The 18596-nt window shown below is 43.7% G+C and overlaps 1 protein-coding gene across 4 annotated transcripts in view; it reads left to right on the forward strand.

Annotated features, from left to right (window-relative positions):
- ACSBG2 (acyl-CoA synthetase bubblegum family member 2) overlaps positions 1-18596 on the forward strand; it is a 61891-nt gene that overhangs the window by 10066 nt on the left and 33229 nt on the right. For all 4 annotated transcript variants that reach the window (XM_036760486.1, XM_036760476.1, XM_036760489.1 and 1 more), the window contains exon 3: positions 9164-9290. In XM_036760486.1, the coding sequence (XP_036616381.1) occupies positions 9169-9290 (122 nt within the window). In that variant the 5' untranslated portion in view covers positions 9164-9168. The remainder of the gene's footprint in view (positions 1-9163; positions 9291-18596) is intronic.

Below are 18596 nucleotides of genomic sequence, written 5' to 3' on the forward strand. Positions count from 1 at the left end.
GTAAAAACACTTAAAAAACCCTTTTGTTTGTGTTTTTTTTAACAAGTGATAACTTTATTAATACAATGACATGCATAGGAAAATGTCTTCAGAACCTTATAAAGCAGTCACCTCAAATACTAAAGAAATAAATGCTGTCTGTACACAGAGGCCAAAGGGCAGCTAGGTGGCACAGTAGATAGAATGCTGGGCCTGGCCACAGGAAGACCTGAGTTCAAATCTAGCCTCAGACACTTGCTAGCTGTGTGACTTTGGACAAGTCACTTAACCCTTTTTGCCTCAGTTGGCACATCTGTAAAATGAGCTGGAGAAGGAAATAGCCAAAACACTCCAGTATCTTTGCCAGGAAAACTCCAAATGGGGCCGTGAAGAGTCAGACGCAATGAGTTAACAACAGTAACACCACCACCACAGAGGCCAGCCTCTGTTCCAAAACAACTGTTGCTCACAGCTTTGAAAAATTCACATGACCTTCTGCAATTACAAAATTAGATCTTACTCTATAAATTAAATAAATAAGCACTCCTCTCTGAAAATTCTGTCCTCAGCCCAACTAAACTAACAGGAAGATGCATTAAAATTGCACATACAGTTGTTTGGCATACAAAAGCCAAAATACAGTTATTAATCAGTCAGCATTTATTAAGTGCCTACTAACTACCAGGTGCTGTGTGCTAAGTGCTGGGGATGCAAAAGGAGGGAAAAGACAACCCTTAACCTCAGGGAGCATTCTAATGGGGAGACAACATTACTGTTAATTCCATGGGGGAAGATCAATTCCTGCCTGCAGGACAAATTTACCATTGTAAAAAGTGGACCATGTTTTCTCTCTATCTTTTTTTTTTTTGACATTTCTTAAATCCACAGTTAACCTTTTCTTGGATAAACAAAATTTTCTTTCAGGTCCATGTACTCATTACATCTAAAAGAAACCAAGCTCTTCCACTAATGTCTTCATATGTGTAATCAGTTACTGTTAACGTGGAGAATTCAGGTGGGGTCCAAAATATTGCTGTTTGGTGAGAAACACGTTCTTTCTCTACTCACCTACTTGAACTGGAAAACACTAGTCTTTTCAATGTATGTGGAATATCAAAGTATTTCATGACACACTCTGTTGTCCCATGAAGTAGAAGTAATTATGGATCCTGTTGTTCAGGTTTGGAACATTGTTCACAAAGTAAAAAACAGTTGGTCTGCACTTGGCGTGATTCATTCAGATTCGTGTTAGTTTTACACGTTGAGCTTTTGTGAAATAGGAACAGAAACAAAACAAGAAAATACTTAAGTTCAAAGAATCCATGTTTTGTTTTAAAATTGACAGGAGACTTTGCTCTTGTGACTTATAGTGGTTGAGGAAAATGGTTTTTTGACAAACCTCCGAAGGAAATTCTTTCTTCATGGCCTGGTCGTCCATGGTCTGGGTCCCTTTTTGGGTCTCTTTTTTTTATGGCCTGATCCCTTGGTCCCCCCTCTCTCTTTCTTCACGATCTGGACCCTTTTCTCTTCATGGCATGGTGGTGTCTCTCTCTTCATAGCCTGGTACTCTCTTTTCATGTTAAGGAGAATTCATTAAATAGCCTCTTTTTACTTGCTTTTAAAATTTGTTTTTTGGTAAATTTTAAACTTAAATACAAAATGAGAAAAGAAAAAAAACATTGCCATGTATATAGCAGACCATAAGAGAGGTTTCAATATAAAACAATAAATTTCCATTTCAAGAAAACCTATATAATAAGTACTACGTATTATTCTCAAAGCTGCCCAGCTTTTCTTTGCTTCTTTGTTGGTTTTCTTTTGTTCTCTTGCTGTGCACTTTTTACTTTATTTTCCCCCTCTCCCCACCTTAAAGAAGGCTACAATTAAGCACGGAAGTATGTGTGTATACATATATACACACATACACATAGATATCTATAAACCTGCACATACGTATACATATGTGTAAGGCCATACTATGCTTATTTTCTCCTGTCATCTGATTCTCTGAAGATGGATAGCATCTCCTTTCCTAAGTCCAAGTCTTTCCATGTTTTTCTAAATTAACCAGCTCATCATTCCTATACCACAGCAATATTCCAACCCCATCACATCCTGTCTGAGAAATTGTCTATGAAAATTTTTCCCCAATTTTCTGCATTCCTCTGCTCTTAAATTTTTAATTTAGAAAAACCAAAATTATCATTTTTATACTTCAACAATGCTCTCACCTCATAATGTAGTGTAAGGTGTGATACTGCTGAATCTGCTTCCTTTATCTCTTTTTTCCTTGGTTTCTTTGAAGTTCCTGACCTTTTGTACTTCCAGATGCACTTTGTTATTTTTTCTAATTCAGTAAAATACTTCTGTAATTTAATTTGGATGTCATTGGATAAATAGGTTAGGTAAAATTGTCATTTAAAAATCATATTGGCTTTACCTACCCATGAACAATAAATATTACTTTGGTTACTTAGATCTGGATATTTGTATGAAAAGTATTTTATGTTTATGTCCAGATAGTTACTGTGTCTGTTTTGGTAGGTATCATTCAGGTATTTTATACTGTCTAGGTACTTTAAATGGTTTAAAACAATATTGAATAATATTGCTGACAAATAGTGTAGTTCCCCTATTTTAGTTTTGAGTAAATCTATTTTAACTCTAACTTTGTCTAAGGTGATGATTACTATCCCTGCTTTTTTTTTGCATATTAAATTCTACTCCTGCCCTTTATTTTATATTTGTGTGTATCTCTCATTTTCATAATGTTTCCTGAAAGTAACATATTGTTGAATTTGGATTTTTAATCTGCTATGCATTTCTGTGTTATGTGTAAATTTGTCCCATTCACATTCTAAGCCAAAACTACTTGTGTATTTTCCTCCTTCCTATTCTCCTTCACTATCCTTCTGTTCCTATTCCTATTCCTCCTCACTCCTCTGCTTTACTTCTATCTGCTACCTTGTCCTCCTGTTCCTTAACCTAAACCCCCTTCCTTATCCTCTCCCCCAACCATATCCCCTTGCTGTCTTATTTCCTTATGAATTTAGAAGACTTTTACACCCCCCCCACCCCCCCCACACCCTCTTTAACTCATTCCCAATGAGAGTAAGATTCTAGCACTGTCCACCCTCCCTGATACTAGTTTCTTCTTTATCAGTTTTTCCTTTTATGCCTCATTTGTATGAGATAATTACTCTTTTTTATCTCACCCTACACAGTTCTTTTAGAACCACCCTCTTATACTCAGCTCAGCCCAAGCGTTTCTTTCAAACTACCCAAATAATGATGACAGTCATAAGACTACTGCTAATATTTTCACATATACAAAGTAAACAATCTGACCTTTATTGAGTCTCTTATAATTGGTCTTAAACATTTACTTTATATTTCTCCTGGATGTTATATGTCAGATTTTCCCTTAGGTTCTGGGGATTTTGTCACAAAAACCTAAAAGTCTTTGAGTTTTTAAATTTAATTTAATTTTTTTTTTTTTTGCAGAGAAGTATAACATTTATTTAGATACGAGAGAATCCAGTCCCAGGACCAGTAATTCCAATTCCATTTAGTAGCAATAATATTCCAAATCCAGTAAGCCTACCTCAATGTAGCAACAAGGAAATTACAACACAATATTACAGCAAGGAGCCAAGTCATCCCGTAACCTTCCCCCCTGCTAGGGCCTTCCTGTAAACAATCACTCACGAATCCTAACTCTCCAATCAGCACTCTCTTCTGCAACTCTGTTGACTCTGAGTTCCTGCTCCTTTTCCTTGGGCTGAATTCTAATTCCTGTAGCTCTCACTGCCTCAATATCCTCTTTATGTCTGCTTCTGAATCCTGCTGCTCTCAGTTCTAGGCTCTCTTTTGATACAGTCCTAGCCAGCATCTGATTGACTAGACCCCAGTGCACATACCATTGGCTCTGGTCTTAGCAACTCCCCTTAGGGCCTCGAGGACTTCACGGTCACACACACAGCTTAACTAGCAAAGGGGTGTGAGCCTGGGGCCTTACATCTTGTTAGTGGAAGGGTGTGGGGCCTGCCTCTGATCAGGCCTCTCTTTGTTGGCCTCACCTGAGGCCTATTCAGTGGTCAGAAAAAGATCTTTCACTTACTGATTGACCTTACAGTTAATTCCCTGGTTGAGTTTGTTAAATGTCCATTTGTTTTTCATTCAGGATTATACTTACCTTTGCTGGGTAAGTTACACCTCTCTTTTGCTCTATGGGATATAATATTACAAGACCTCTGGCTTTTCAACACAGTAGCTGCTAGGTCTTGTGTAATCTTTATTGTAGTTCCATGATCTGTAAATTGTTTTTTTTCTTGTGGCTTTCAATATTTTCTACTTAACCTGGGAGCTTTTAAACTGTGCTATGCCTGTAAGTTTTCCTCCTGGGATCTCTTTCAGGTGGTGATCAGTGGATTTTTTCTATATCTACTTTGCCTTTTTGTTTTAGAACTTCAGGGCCATTTTCCTTGATAATTTCTTGTAATATTGTATCGAGAGTCTTTTAAGAGTAATTTTCAGTTAGACTAATTATTATATTATATTAATATTATGTATCATATTTATATATGTATCACATATTATCTCATTCTGTTCTTCAATTGTTTTTCTGATGAGGTGTTTCACTTTCTCTTCCACTGTTTCATTCTTTTGGTTTTGTTTTATGACTTAGTGTCTTAGAATATCATTAATTTCCCCTTGCCCAATTCTAGTTTTCAAGGAATTCTTTTCTTCCTTAAGTTTTTGATTCTCTATTTCTAGTTGGTTGACTTCTTGTCATAACTTTCTTGGATTGCTTTTATTTTTTTCCTAATTTTCCCTCAGTCTTTCTCATTTGATTTTTAAAGTCTTTTTAAAGTTCTTCCAAGAACTCTTTTAGTGCTTGGGACCATTTGATGTTTCTCATTGAAAAAGGAGTAGCATTATTTTCCTCTGAAAATGAACCCAGATCATCTCTATCCCCATAGTAACTCTCTATGGTTGGGTTCTTTCTTCATTGCTTATTCTTTTTTATTTATTTGTTTGTTTTATTTTGTTTTTAGCAGCTATTATTGTAATCAAGTTGTAGTCCTGAGGTATGGGGAATGATGCCCCAAGCCTCGGGTCCTTCTTATTGTTCTTTTCTGAGGTCTGTCTCAGGGCACAATCTTGGACTCACCTCTCCACTCCTAAGACATAGCTAAGGCCCTCAGCCACACCATCCCACAAATGATCTTGTTCCCTACAGTCCCTCAGGTGGCTGCAGACTATAGCTGTCCTCTCTGCCCCAGAATTGAAAGCGGGAGCTCTGCTGTCTTGCAGGTGCCCACAGCCAACAGGGTCCCTGCCCCTTGCTACTGCACTCGCCAGGTGTGTGCTAACTTCTCCCCGAAGCCAGAGCCTGGGACCGTCTGGTCAGCACAGCTGTGCTTGGTGTCCATCGACAGTGTGAGGTCCTTCAATCTTCTCCAAAACACAGTCTGCTGGATTAAAGTTTCTAATGTGGAGGCTGCCTCCCGGTGCCAGCTGCCCCTAGCGCTTGTTTCTAGATTCTTCAGTCTTCTTGGAGGTATTTGCATTTTGCTCAGGCCAAACCTCCTCCGCTGGAGGTCAGGTTCTCAAATTGTCTTAGGAGGACAAAGTTTTGCAGTATGTTTATTTCTGCTGCTCCGAGGCGATGTTTGTCTCTTTTTTTTGTAGAGAAAATTTGGAGAGCTGACAGTTTTCTGACCTATTGCGCCAAGTTCCCAGAATCCTCTTTCCCTTCTTGCTTTCTAAGTCTCTTCCCTGAAGTTCTGGAGTCTCAAAGCTATTATTGGTAAAATCATCTTCAGATTTTGGAAGAAAACCTGTTCCAAAGACAGCTTCTCTCTAATTTTGCAGATTTGAGCAGCAAAACAATAAATAGTATCTTGAATATCTTTTTGCCAATCATCAGGTTGCTGAGGTGAAGATGGGAGGGATTTAGATGCTTTCTGTCCAGACAAACACCTAAGGCAGGGGTGAGGAACCTGTGGTCTTGAGGCCACCTGTGGCCTTCCAGGTCCTCGGGTGTGGCCTTTTGACTGGGTCCAAGTTTTACAGAACAAATGCCTTTATTAAGGGGATTTGTTCTGTGAAGTTTGGATTCAGTCAGAGGGCTGAACTTGAGGATCTAGAAGGCCACAGGTTCCCCACCCTTGGTCTAAGGTATGGTGGTGGGGATGGCTCTTGGTCAGAGAGGGGCAAGAGGCTGACAGCCTTGGCACTGGAGGCTTGCTCTGGAGGGCGGTCTCAAGCAATGAAGGACACTGGCCTAGCTGCAATGATGGGGAGCGGGGGGGGGTGGGGACAGGGCTGCAGGCAGCATCCAGCCTCCAGCCTCATGCTTTACCTCCTACTTTTTAAATCTTTAAAGTGCCATCGAATTGTAAGATATTGTTACCATTTTGTGTGTGTGTCTGTGTGTGTGTGTGTCTTTGGGGTGGGGGGAGGTGATCTGAGCATTCTGATCCCTTCCAGTTCACTTGATAAGATCATGGAATATAGACCTCTGTCAAAAGGTGGGTACCTCCCATGGAGTAAACTTGTGAATTTGGCCTCTTACTGAATGATGTGTGTTTCATGGAGAGGACAGGTGAGGTCCGTGGACTGGTCTGCCAGTGGCTGGAATTGTCTGCTAACGATTGGTTTACCAAAGAAGAGCCATGAGCCCCAGCGACCAGTTAAAGCAAAGCCTGCGGCCCAGCGGCTTACAGCCCGGGGACTGCTTGCAGGCAGGCCAAAGTGCTTCCTCTACGTATAAAGGATGATTTCCTCTACATTTTTCCCAGACAGGCTGCCCCAAATTCTTTGGCATGCTACACAACCTCTGCAGGTTGTGCAGGCCTCAGTTAAAGTAAGCTGCTCACTCATAGGCTGGGTTAGCTGTTGAGGACTCACATGCCTTTTCCTTCTCGATTGGTTCCAAAGTCTATCAAGGGAATAGGTTTGGGGGGTGAGGGGAGGTGGAGAGGGTGGGGATTCCTAGTCTCCTTTGGCCTCGAAAGAACAGAGGCCCAGAACAGCAATGGTGACTCCCATCAGAAGCACATGGCAGGGAGGACATGTGCCTCCTCAGAAGAGGACCGTGGTGGAGGACCTGTAGATGGGCTTGTTTTAAAAAATCCAGACCAGTGTCCATTTGCTTCTATGGACATTTGAAGTTGCTTCCTCCACCCACCTGAGAATTTCTAAGGTTTATTTGATTATTACTGGGGAAGAACCAAATGGCAGTAGAAAGATGCTTGGGGTTGTGGGATGTGGCAGCAAGCTGGATGCAGCAGTGTCCTAGCAATGACATGCATTAGAGAAGTGGCCATAAAGACATTGTAGAGGCCCTTTGGTAGGAGAAGGTATCGAGAGGATTGTGTAGTAAGTGTGAGGTCTAACAGTCAGTCCACATTTAGTAAGCACCTACTACGTGCCAGGCACTGTGCTAAGCACTGGGGATACAAAAAGGCAAAGAGGGCCCCTGCCTTCGAGGAGCTTACAGTCGGATGGGGAATTTTTGTTGTGCAGTCATGTCTGACTCTCCGTGACCCCATTTGGGTTTTCTTGGCAGAGATACTGGAGTGGTTTGTCATTTCCTGGTCCAGCTCATTGTACGCATGAGGAGATAAGGGGAATTCAGTATGCAAACAAAAATTGGGAATGCCTGCAAACAAATATATACAAAGCAAGCTATATGCGGGGTAAATAGGAACTAATTAGCAGAGAGAAGGCACTGGAAGTTAGAGGGGTTGGGGAAGGCTTCCTGGGGAAGGCGGCATTTTAGTTGGGATTTAAAGGCAGCCAGGGAGTTCAGTAGTCAGAGGGGAGGAGGAAGAGCATGGGGGACAGCTGGAGAGAATGCCTGGAGCCAAGCTGGCCAACCTCAGGGTTGGATGGGTATCTGTGCTGTATTAAAAGCCCCAGAGGGAGCTCATTCAGCATGCTGGCTGGTTTTCTATGAGATATTTATGAAAAGATGGAGATAGGAATGGCATGGGATATCATCTATACTGGCAGAGGGAGTAACCACGGTCAGTGAAATGAGCTAGAAGAAGGAAATGGCGAACCACTCCAGGATCTTAGCCAGGAAAACCCCAAATAGGAACACGAAGAGTCGGCCACAATTGGAAGGACTGAATAACAGCAGTGAAGCACTTAATGAATATTTGTTGACTTGAAAGGTACGATTTCTTACCCACAGGGAGCTTATAGTCGGCCGGATGTTTCTCTGCATAGTGGAGAGTGGCAGACAGGCAGGTCAGCCTGTGTTGAGGGCTGACCTGATGCCGGGGAGACCTGGGGGTGGAAAGCATTGGACAGAACCAGTTTTTTGTACAAAGGAGAGACCTTCTGCTTGACGCACAGACCCCTTACCTGCTTAGAGGAGAGAGTCTAAACCAGCATTCTACCGTTTCACATATCGTGTGCCTCAGGGCTCTTTGATGCCAGAGAGATTTTTCTAGCTAAATTGTTGTATTATTATTTTTCAGTTGTGTGTGACTCTGTGTGACCCCATTTGGGATTTCCTTGGTAGAGAGACTGGAGCGTTTTGCCATTTTCTTCTCCAGCACATTTTATAAATGAGGAAACTGAGGCAAAAAGGGGTCAAGTGACTTGTCCAGGGTCACATAGCTAGTTAGTGCCTGAGGCTGGGTTAGAACTCAGGTGTTCCTGACTCCAGGGCCCACGCTTTATCCACCGTGCCACCTGTCTGCCCCCATCTAAAGTATTACTGATGAAATGAAAAATATATCTTTGCAGATTTTATTTTGGCATGAAAATAGGCTCAATTTTTAGGTTTTGTTTGAAAAAGTGAGACAGCATTGTATAGCAGAGGGAGGAAGACCTGAATTCAAATCTTACTTCTTGTGCTTCCTAGCTTCTTACATCGTAGTACATATCTCAAGGGGATGTTGTCAGGTTCAAGAGAGAGAATGTTGGTAAAGTGGCCTACACGTCATTTTCTTCTTTGCTCAAAAGTTTCATTACTTTCCACCATGGTTGCCCCAGAATCCTGGACAAGCAGTTACAGGTTTATCCAATGTCCACAACTGTTTCAGGGCCCATCGAGTTTGGGAAAAGCCGAGTGAGCCACATTCCCCATTGGACCCTCTGCGTGCCTGGACCGTTAACCTCGAGGCAGACCTCCATGCTCATCTTAGAAAACTTCTTTTTGTAGGAAACATGCCGAATGAGCATACTGTGTGCGCTGCGGTTGCGGAGTCTGGCCCTGTGCTCTTGAAGTCCTACACAGCCCTGCCCGATGAGGCCTCTCTGAATGACGTCCACGTGAACGCTGCCTCCAGGTTTGTCCCATTTCCCAATGTCACCTTCTTTAAAGAAAAAAAAATTTTTCAATGAACAAGAATCGATTTTCTCATCCTCTCATGCCCGCTGTCCTTCATTTTGGGGAAAAAGAAAAGAGAAAAACAAAACTTTTAGTAATGAATACACATAGTTCAGCTTGCATTGGCCATGTCCGAAAACTAGGTCTTCTTCTGTACCCTGCCCATTACCTCTCTCTCAGGAGGTAGGTAACATGCCTTGTCATGAGTCCTCCAGGTAACATGCCTTGTCATTGGTCCTCCGAATCATGGCTGGTCATTGCATCAATCAGAGTTCTTAGGTCTTCTAATGCATGTTTGTCTTTACGGTGTTGTGGTCATTGTGTGAATTGTCGTTGTGGTTCTGTTCCCTTCGCTTGGTGTTATTTCATACAAGTCTTGCAGGTTTTTTTGAAACCGTCTCCTGGCTCACGCCTCCTGCATCACCATTCTATCTTGTGGGGGCATAGATTTTAGAGCCAAGAGGGCCTTCAGAGGCTAATTAATTAGGCCAACCCCTTCCTTTTACACACAAAGAAACTGAGGCCTAGGAGGGGTTAAAGTGATTTGTCTGTCCAAGGTTATATCAGAGCTGGGATTCAAACCAGGTCTTTCCATCTTTCTGAGCCTCAGTTTCCACATCTGTAAAATGAGCCACAACTTGCCTCACATGGTGGTTTTATAGATGAGGAAAATGAGACTCCCGAGCAAGGAGAAATTTGCTCAAGGTTACAGGGCTTGCAAGTAAGGGTAGTGGTAGCCCCACTGTGCTGTCTTGGGAACATGCTTCAGAAGATCTGTGGCTTCACGTGTAGGGTGCAGGAAAGCGTGGAAAAGACCTTGGAATGTGGAGCATAGAATGACAGAGAGGAAGCGATCTTGGGATGCAGAGCTTGGTACTTCAGAGCCGGGAGGAGCCTGGGCACATTCATGATGGTGCCCTGTAGCGCTCACTCTGCGCTTAATTAAAGCGTATTTCTCAAAATGGCCATTTCTGAGAAGTAAAGGGATTTGTCCATATTCCCAGAGCTGCGGAGGACCTTAGAGACCATCGAATCCAAGCCTTTCATTTTACAGGTGAAGAAACTCAGGCCCAGAAAGGGGAACCAAGTTGTCCAAGAGTGTATGTAATCTGGATTCCGAGGAGGGAGCAGAGGTTTGACTCCAAGTCTTGGACCTCTTTCCATTACCCTGCGTTCCCTTCACTGAAACAGATCTCAGCTCTTATACACCTTGGTAGATAAATGTAATGAGAGGCTTTCCCTTCCCACCGCGTCCCCCCAAAAACACACCAACCCAAAACAAAATGGGGCCAGACTTTTGGCGAGAAGCCTCTCGGTGCCCAGGCGTCAGCTGACATACACCTAGTGTAGAATTGGCTCCTTCCTACCGGAAGCCTTTCTGACTAGATACACAAGCCCTACCAGAACTTGGGGCTCGGCTGGCGCCATCTTTGAGAGCCCAGGATCCCCCATTGTAGAGACAGGGACTGCATTGTTGATGGGATTTCATCCTTCTGGGGATGAGGGACTTCCTTCTACCATTACAAATCGATGCCTTTTCTGCAGCTTGTCCGGGTGACCTCTGAGAGAGGACCATTCTGTTGGTGATCTGTCAGAGTTGGAACTTTAATTTGATGATTGTGTGGGACAGTAATTCCCCCCAAAATGAAATAACAATCAAAGGTTTCTCAAGGTAAAGACAGAGGCTTTATTTGCAAGTCTGGCGTGAGAATTGGGCATCGCCCACTCCAGAGTGGTCTGGGGTAGGGAGGCAAGTTTCAGAAGGCAGACATGCAGTTTATATACCCCTTAAAGGCGCCCCCCAAAACTCCCTTACAAAACAATTCTAAGAAGCCCCCAAAACCCCCTGGACCTCTATCCCCATCCTCGGGGGGGTGGGTAGGGGGTAGTTGGCCTCACATTCTTGAAACAAGGAAAGATTCTTAATCTAACACTTTAACCTCAAACTAACAGACAGCCGCTACAGGCATGCTCACCCTATGTGCATGTAGGATGTGGATATATGTGGTGTATATGCAAGTTTAAGCGGGGGGGGGTGTTAATTTTTAAACTCAAAGATATAGTTCAGGCGTTATGGAAACTAAAATATTAAGTATCCTTGTCCTTAAATGAGAGATTTTCATCCATTCCACTCAATCCTTCCCCTTATTCCATAGTTGAAAGTCTCTCACACCAAATTTGACAAGTTTCATCAGCTCATCAGTTTGGTCACTGTCCCCATCAGGGGTCAACTCCCATTCTTGACCCCTCAAAATCATCAGCCTCATGGACCCATAAGTGGGGTCCTCTAACTTAATCATTTTGGAGAGTGTCTTATGTACAGTGGCTATAATTAATTGCATCATACATGGTAGGCAGACAGGTGTAATATAACTCTACTCAGGGCCCCTAGTAAAAACCATAGAACCTGTTTCCACCAGGTTCCTCCAAACCAGGACCACCATGATGCGCTGAGTGGGGGAGACCAGGTCTGGACCGGAACATGGGCAGTTTTTCTAATCTCTTTGTCAGTGTCTCTTACTGTTTTGCCCTACATCATCTATTGTCATGCAACAAGTGGACAGATTGAGCTTATCACATATATCCCCCCCTTCTTCAGCCAAGAGGTAGTCCAGCCTATGCTGCAAAATAGCTTCCCTGTCTGATTTAAGCAATACTTCCCTTCACAGGTCTCTGTTAGAGGCCAAGTATGTTTCTCTATTCCCAGACAAGTTGGCATACCCAGGTGGACTTCAGACCTTTTACTAAGTGTCTGAGCCGGGCTTACAGGAACAGGGACCCAGGGCCAGTTCTCCAGCTGCTGGGGTCCTTCACAATTAGTCAACAATTAATCAAATTAAAGGTTTGGGCTACAGTTTCCATTAATTGTTCAAGACTGTTTCTCTGAGGGAGCCAAGGGATAGAGTCTGGAGAGGACAGTCCTAGCAGAAAGGCAAAGGTTGGGAAAGTCCCCATTTGCACTTACAGTTCATGTGATTCCAAAGACTGGGGAGAAGGCAGTTTTGACTCAAAGTCCAGAATACAGTTAGAATTATCCAACCCAAGAGGGTCACCACGCATACCCACTGAGAGTCCAAGTTCCTTTACTCTTAAGGAGAAAGGTTGGCACCAAAGATGAAGCTTTAATTCCTTTGGGTCCTTCGGGTCAGTTTTCTCAACACTCCGAACCGTTGGAGGTGCAACTGGTCCTTTTACTCTGGTATGGTGTGTCCAATCTCTTTCCAGAGTCTGCACTTCGGTGTCTGAGGTTAGCAGGATCTGGAATGGCCCTTCCCAGCTGGGAGTGAGTTTATCCTCTTCCAAGATTTGCTCAGAACCCAGTCTCCTGGTTTGTACCTGTGAACTATGAATCCCAGAGGTGGAGTTTGAGCAATTAACCCTTTAAGCTGTAAAGAATGTAAGTGCCTTGTCAGGGAAGATATATACATATTCTCTCAGAAACTTATCTTTCTTGTCACATAGTGGGTCCTAACTCCCCTTACTTCTGTCAGGGTAGGGTTGTCCAAAAAGGAGCTCATAAGGAGAGAGTCCCGTGTCCCTTTGAGGCTTGGTTTGAATTCTGAGGAAGGCTGAGGGTAGACATTTAGTTCAGGGTAGCGGGGTCTCTAAGGCCAATTTAGTGAGTTGTCTCTTAATCTCCTGATTCATTCTTTCGACTTTGCCAGACAAGGGAGGGTGCCAAGGAATATGGAACTCCCAGATAATATCCAAGGCCTGAGCCAAGGACTGCAGTATTTTAGCTGTAAAATGGGTCCTTTGGTCTGAATCAGTTCATTCTACCATCTTGTATCTTGGAATTATGTGCTCCAGTATGACCTTACTCACCACTGGAGCAGTGGCTTGAGGTAAAAGAACAGCCTCTACCCAGGAGGTCAAGTGGTCCACTATGATCAGCAGGTATTTAAGGTGACCTCTATGGGGGCACAGCTCACTCAGTGAAGTCCACCTGCATGCTTTGGAAAGGTCTGAGACCCGAGGGCCTGCCTCCTGCTGGAGCCTGGTGCAACGCAGACTTGTTTGTCCTTTGACACACAAGGCACCCGTCCACCAGCTGTCATGCTAGAGTGTAAAGGGCAGGCAATACATACTGGGTCAGGACCGCATCACACGGGTTTTGAACATCCCGATGGCTGCCCTGATGTAGGTATTGCAGGACTTGCCTCATACCTGCTTTAGCCATTGGCCGTCTCGTTCCCGGGCTCCTAAGGTCAGTGCCTCCTGCATTTCTTCCCCAGTAAAGGAAGGAGGAGGGAGATTCGGAGGAAAAGAGGGGATTAAGACCAGTAACCAGTCTGATAACTCAGGTTCCATTATTCCTGCCTTCCTTGCTTCCACCGGCAAAGCCATTGCCCTTAACTTCAAAGGATTGCCCAGTTTTGATGACTACCTAAGTGGATTATTGCTATATTACCAGGCAGCAGTAGGTTCGCTAGTATTTGCATGATTTAAGGTGGTATGGGCTAGCCCTTTCCCCTTTACTGTTAATCATTCCCTTTCTGTCACTCTAAAGGAACCATCTATAAATAAGTTTATCTCCCCCGCCCTACCCCCCAGGGGCTAGTGAACTAGCTCCTGGACATAGATTACAAGGGGTCCCAGCAACTTGACACAATAGTGAGATTTAACATGGAGCCCAGGAAGGGGTTAAATGCTACATACATATATTTACATAGTCGTAGCAGCAGTGATAGTAGTGTTAATGACAGTAGGAGTAGTAAAGGTAACAACACTGGTGCCCCTCTACCTGCTGCCCTCCATGCATACAGGAGGCCTGTTCTGTATGAGCAGAACCAACCTGATAAGACTTTACACAGTTCTCTTCTTTTCGCATACAGTTATCAGTTAACCCTTTTAGGTTTTAGCATTGAAACAACAATCAGCAAAATAACCAAACCATTCTGATATTATTAATTCCTAAGTACTAAACAATTCTTAAATTTGATCACAAAACCTCTTCCACTCAATTAAAAATAAACTAGACATACTTCTGTAAATACTTGATTTAGACATTGACTCCAGTAGCTCAGTTAACAGTCTCACAAATTTCATAAATGATAGCAAAACAATTTTTAACTGAAAATCCCCTTTAAATAGAAACAAAACTTGATAGAATTGTTTACCAAATTATGCAATAAAAGACATTTTTAGAAATACAACAGTGCCATAAACAATTATCATCTATTTAAACTTTTAAAGCCGAAACCAATTAATTCCCACTCTGGCGGCTTTACTTTTAGTCAGGTGTGTTCTGAAGTTGCAGTTGCCTGACAATGGAGAATTATTCATTTCGTCATCATTGACATAAACTTCACATCGAAGAACATCCACATAAAGTTAATGAATATCAAGCAATTATGTTTAACTTGAAACAGTTTACATTCAGATAGAGATAGCATTCGTTTTATGCCAAGAATTTTGCCAAGTATTCACAATCACGTGACTCCCATAATATCCCTGGGAGTAAATTCCACCACCATCTCCTTACCGAACAGTGAACTAAAGTAAATAGAGCTTTCTTGGAGCCATATAATTAATAAATTTCTTAATACCAAATATATACTTTCATGTCCACATTTTTTTTTTGAAAGTTTTGCAAAGTTTTTGGAATCACCTACTGTAATCAGGTCGGTTTAAAATGTGCTAGGCCAGCATTCCAACTACTTCTTTTTGGCCCCGGTAAAAAGCAAACCTAAAGAATTTGAATCAATGCTGACAAAATAAGATCGGCTTTCCCTCCAGGTAGACACTTCTGGAACTTGACAATTAATTAAACAATAATAATCATAACTCACAATAAGCAATATCTTTACCATAGCCAATATCTACATTATATTTAATCGAACCCACCCACGGATATAGGCCAAAAGGTGGGTGGGCACAATTCCTTCTATCTCTCTGTAGCCTTATTTATTGGTCTTTTAAGTTAGGCGATCAGATCAGTCTTTCACTCTAAGCTTCCTGCTTAAGATCTTTGTTTGCTAAACTTGCTTTAGTGCCAAATAGTAAAATAAATTCTAACCTTTCTTAAGCTTTAATTTCCGAGTGACACATTACACTTTTATATTTTTGAAACAACCAGAATGAGTTCGATTCCTTTCCAGTTTTAGGTCTTATTTCATAAAATTTTTCTCTTTGGGTGGACTTTGGTTAAAGCCTCTTCAAAACTGTATAACCTAGACAATAAAATACTTCTCTCTCTCCTCTCTGGCACCCACCTGCTCCTCTAAGGAGACTGGAGTTAGAGAGAGACAGAGAGACAGATCACACAGTCACTCCACACAGAAACAAACACAGAAACGGGTACAAAGGGCGACGAGATGGATCCAGAAAGCTAATTTATTCAAAATTTTTGGGGTCCCCCTTTTCCAGATATATTTCGGCTAAAACAACTATATTTAACCATTTTCTTCCTACCATTTCCCTTATACTTTGGCATTTCATTCCAATTTTATTTTTGCAATCGATTGCCCAGGACTATATACAGGTACCTGACACATATACTCCGATTGCACAATTTTAGACTGCTCTTTCCCCATCCTCAGGGGTTTTGCGGGAGTCGTCACCGAGCTCCCCAAGTCAAAAAGACTCAGCCCAAACTTCCAAGGAAGATTTCCCTTCCCCCTCAGTCACCCGTGAAGCCTACTTAGCGGCGTCCTTTCGCTGAGGTATTAACTCTGCATTTTGGTCTGTGGACTACCAGAAGTCCACTGCAATGTCAGTTATCTCCAGACCCCCAAGAGCTTACCTCCGGGTTGTATGCGTACAAGTTTCCTGACTGCTCACACTTACTCACCGGCTGGCTGGAATTTCAGTCGCACATATGTAGGCCAAATTATTGTCGGAGTTTTAATAAGCGGTCTGTCTTACCCGAGTCCCTCTCTCTGGTTGTTCCCCTCGGCCAGGCAGCTCTGAAACCTCCAGGAAATCCCGGTGCACGCTGGGTTGTGGCTCCAATAAAAGGGGTCTGCCTCAGTCAAGGGTGCTCCCGGGTTTCGGCCCCAAAACTGTGTGGGACAAAAATTCCCCCCAAAATGAAATAACAATCAAAGGTTTCTCAAGGTAAAGACAGAGGCTTTGTTTGCAAGTCTGGCGTGAGAATTGGGCATCACCCACTCCAGAGTGGTCTGGGGTAGGGAGGCAAGTTTCAGAAGGCAGACATGCAGTTTATATACCCCTTAAAGGCGCCCCCCCAAAATCCCCTTACAGAACAATTCTAAGAAGCCCCCCAAACCCCTGGACCTCTATCCCCATCCGTGGGGGTAGTTGGCCTCACATCCTTGAAACAAGGAGAGATTCTTAATCTAACACCTTAACCTCAAACTAACAGGCAGCCGTTACAGGCATGCTCACCCTATGTGTACACAGGATGTGGATATATGTGGTGTATATGCAAGTTTAAACCGGGGTGGGGGGGGTTAATTTTTAAACTCAAAGATATAGTTCAGGCATTAGGGAAGCTAAAAAATATTAAGTATCCTTTTCCTTAAATGAGAGACTTTCATCCATTCACTCATGATGATGGCGAATGTTTATAAAGTTCCTACTGTGTGCCAGGCACTTTTACAAGTGTTATCCTGGGAGGTAGGGGCTATTACTATCTCCATGATCCTCATTTACAGCTGAGGATGCTGAGGCCAGCTGGATTTGAACTCTGGTCTTCTGGATTCTGGTCCGGCTCTGATCTCTAAGCCCTCAATCACCTGATTAGCTGCAGTGTCTCCGTCCCACTCAGTCTCACTGCTTCTCTGTAGGGTTCCATAGATTTAGAAAGCAGACAGGGACCTTCTCACTGAAGGCCCCAGGTGTGTCTGGTGTCCATCGAAGGGCATCGGAAAGCTGATCTCCAGCCGGCCTTGTCCGCCTGGGCCGGATGGAACCCACCCTGAGGTGGGGGAGGAGGGGCAGGTGAGAGGTCGCCGTGACGTCATAAGCACCAGCCAGCCTGGAAAGTTCCGAGAAGCTGAGTTTTCCCCGTTGAACGCCAATGGACGCCACCAGCGTGACTCCCACTGCCAGCACGACATCTGTCAGCCATGAGCCACCAGAGCCAGAAAGGGAGGAGGGCGACACCCCTTCTAGTGTCCCTGTGGGGCAAGCAAAGTTAGTAGAAGGGAGGGACATGTGGAGAAACTGGGGGTTTTGGCCGCCCAGCCCCTTAGCCAATGATGGACCCAATGGCAGGTCCTGGGGAGTGACAGGTACCGAGAGGTCTGAGCCTCAGGAAGGAGCGGGAGCCACCAGGCGTTGTCCTTAGATTCAGAGCTGGCAGGTAACTTAGAGATCCTCCTGTCTTTGTCCCCTGCCCTTTGACAGAAGAGGAAAAGGAAGCCCAGAGAGATGGAGTGATTTTCCTCTGGGTTACAGGGCACTAACTATTTAGCACAACCAAGATTCCAGCCCAGTGTCCTCGGTCCTGTTGCACACAGCTGCCTCTGCTCCTCTGGGGACTCCTGTGTCTCTTTGCGTGCTTCCCTTCCACGTAGGATCGTGGGAGCGTTTGGAGCTGGAAGAGACCCTAGAAATCAATCCCAGAGGATGGAAGGGACTTCCTCGAGGCTTAAAATCTTCTTCCCATGTTATGGATGTGTTGGGTTATACAATAAATACTCCTATGGGGAAGAGAGACAAGGCAATAAGCATTTCTTTAGCACCTACTGTGTGCCAGACACTGTGGCAAGCACTTTACAAAAATCTGATCCTCACAACAACCCCGGGGAAGTTGTTGTTGTCCCTCCCAGTTTTACAGTGGAGGAAACTGAGGCAGAGGTGAAGTGACTTGCCCAGGGTCACACAGCTAGTACTTGTCTGCAGCAAGATTTGAACTCTGGTCTTCCTGACTCCAGGCCTAGAGCTCTATCCACTGTGCCACTTAACTGCATAGTTAAAGAGCTCATCAAAACTCTTGGAATCTGGAAGCTTTGGCGCTTCTTGCTTGATCCTCACAATAACCCTGTGAGGTAGGTGCTGTTATCATCTCCATGTTTTTTATATATGGGGAAATCGAGGCAGTCAGAGGTTAAGTGACTTGTTTAAGGTCATACCGTCACTTTTGAACTCGGGTCTTCCTGACTTCAGGCCCAGTGCTCCCCTATGGCGCCCCCTAGCTGCCTTTAAGGATCTGTGATATCAGATATCCTAGAGTGATGGTCAGGTCACTTGAACAGTTTCATGAGTTGCTAGAAAAAAACTTGTCCTCTTACATAGTGGTTTCTAAACTTTTTTGAGTAAGCACCGTGTTCTTTTTGCATACCATCGCCTGCCCCCC

This window comes from Trichosurus vulpecula, chromosome 1 (assembly GCF_011100635.1).
Source record: "Trichosurus vulpecula isolate mTriVul1 chromosome 1, mTriVul1.pri, whole genome shotgun sequence".
NCBI lineage: Eukaryota > Metazoa > Chordata > Mammalia > Diprotodontia > Phalangeridae > Trichosurus > Trichosurus vulpecula.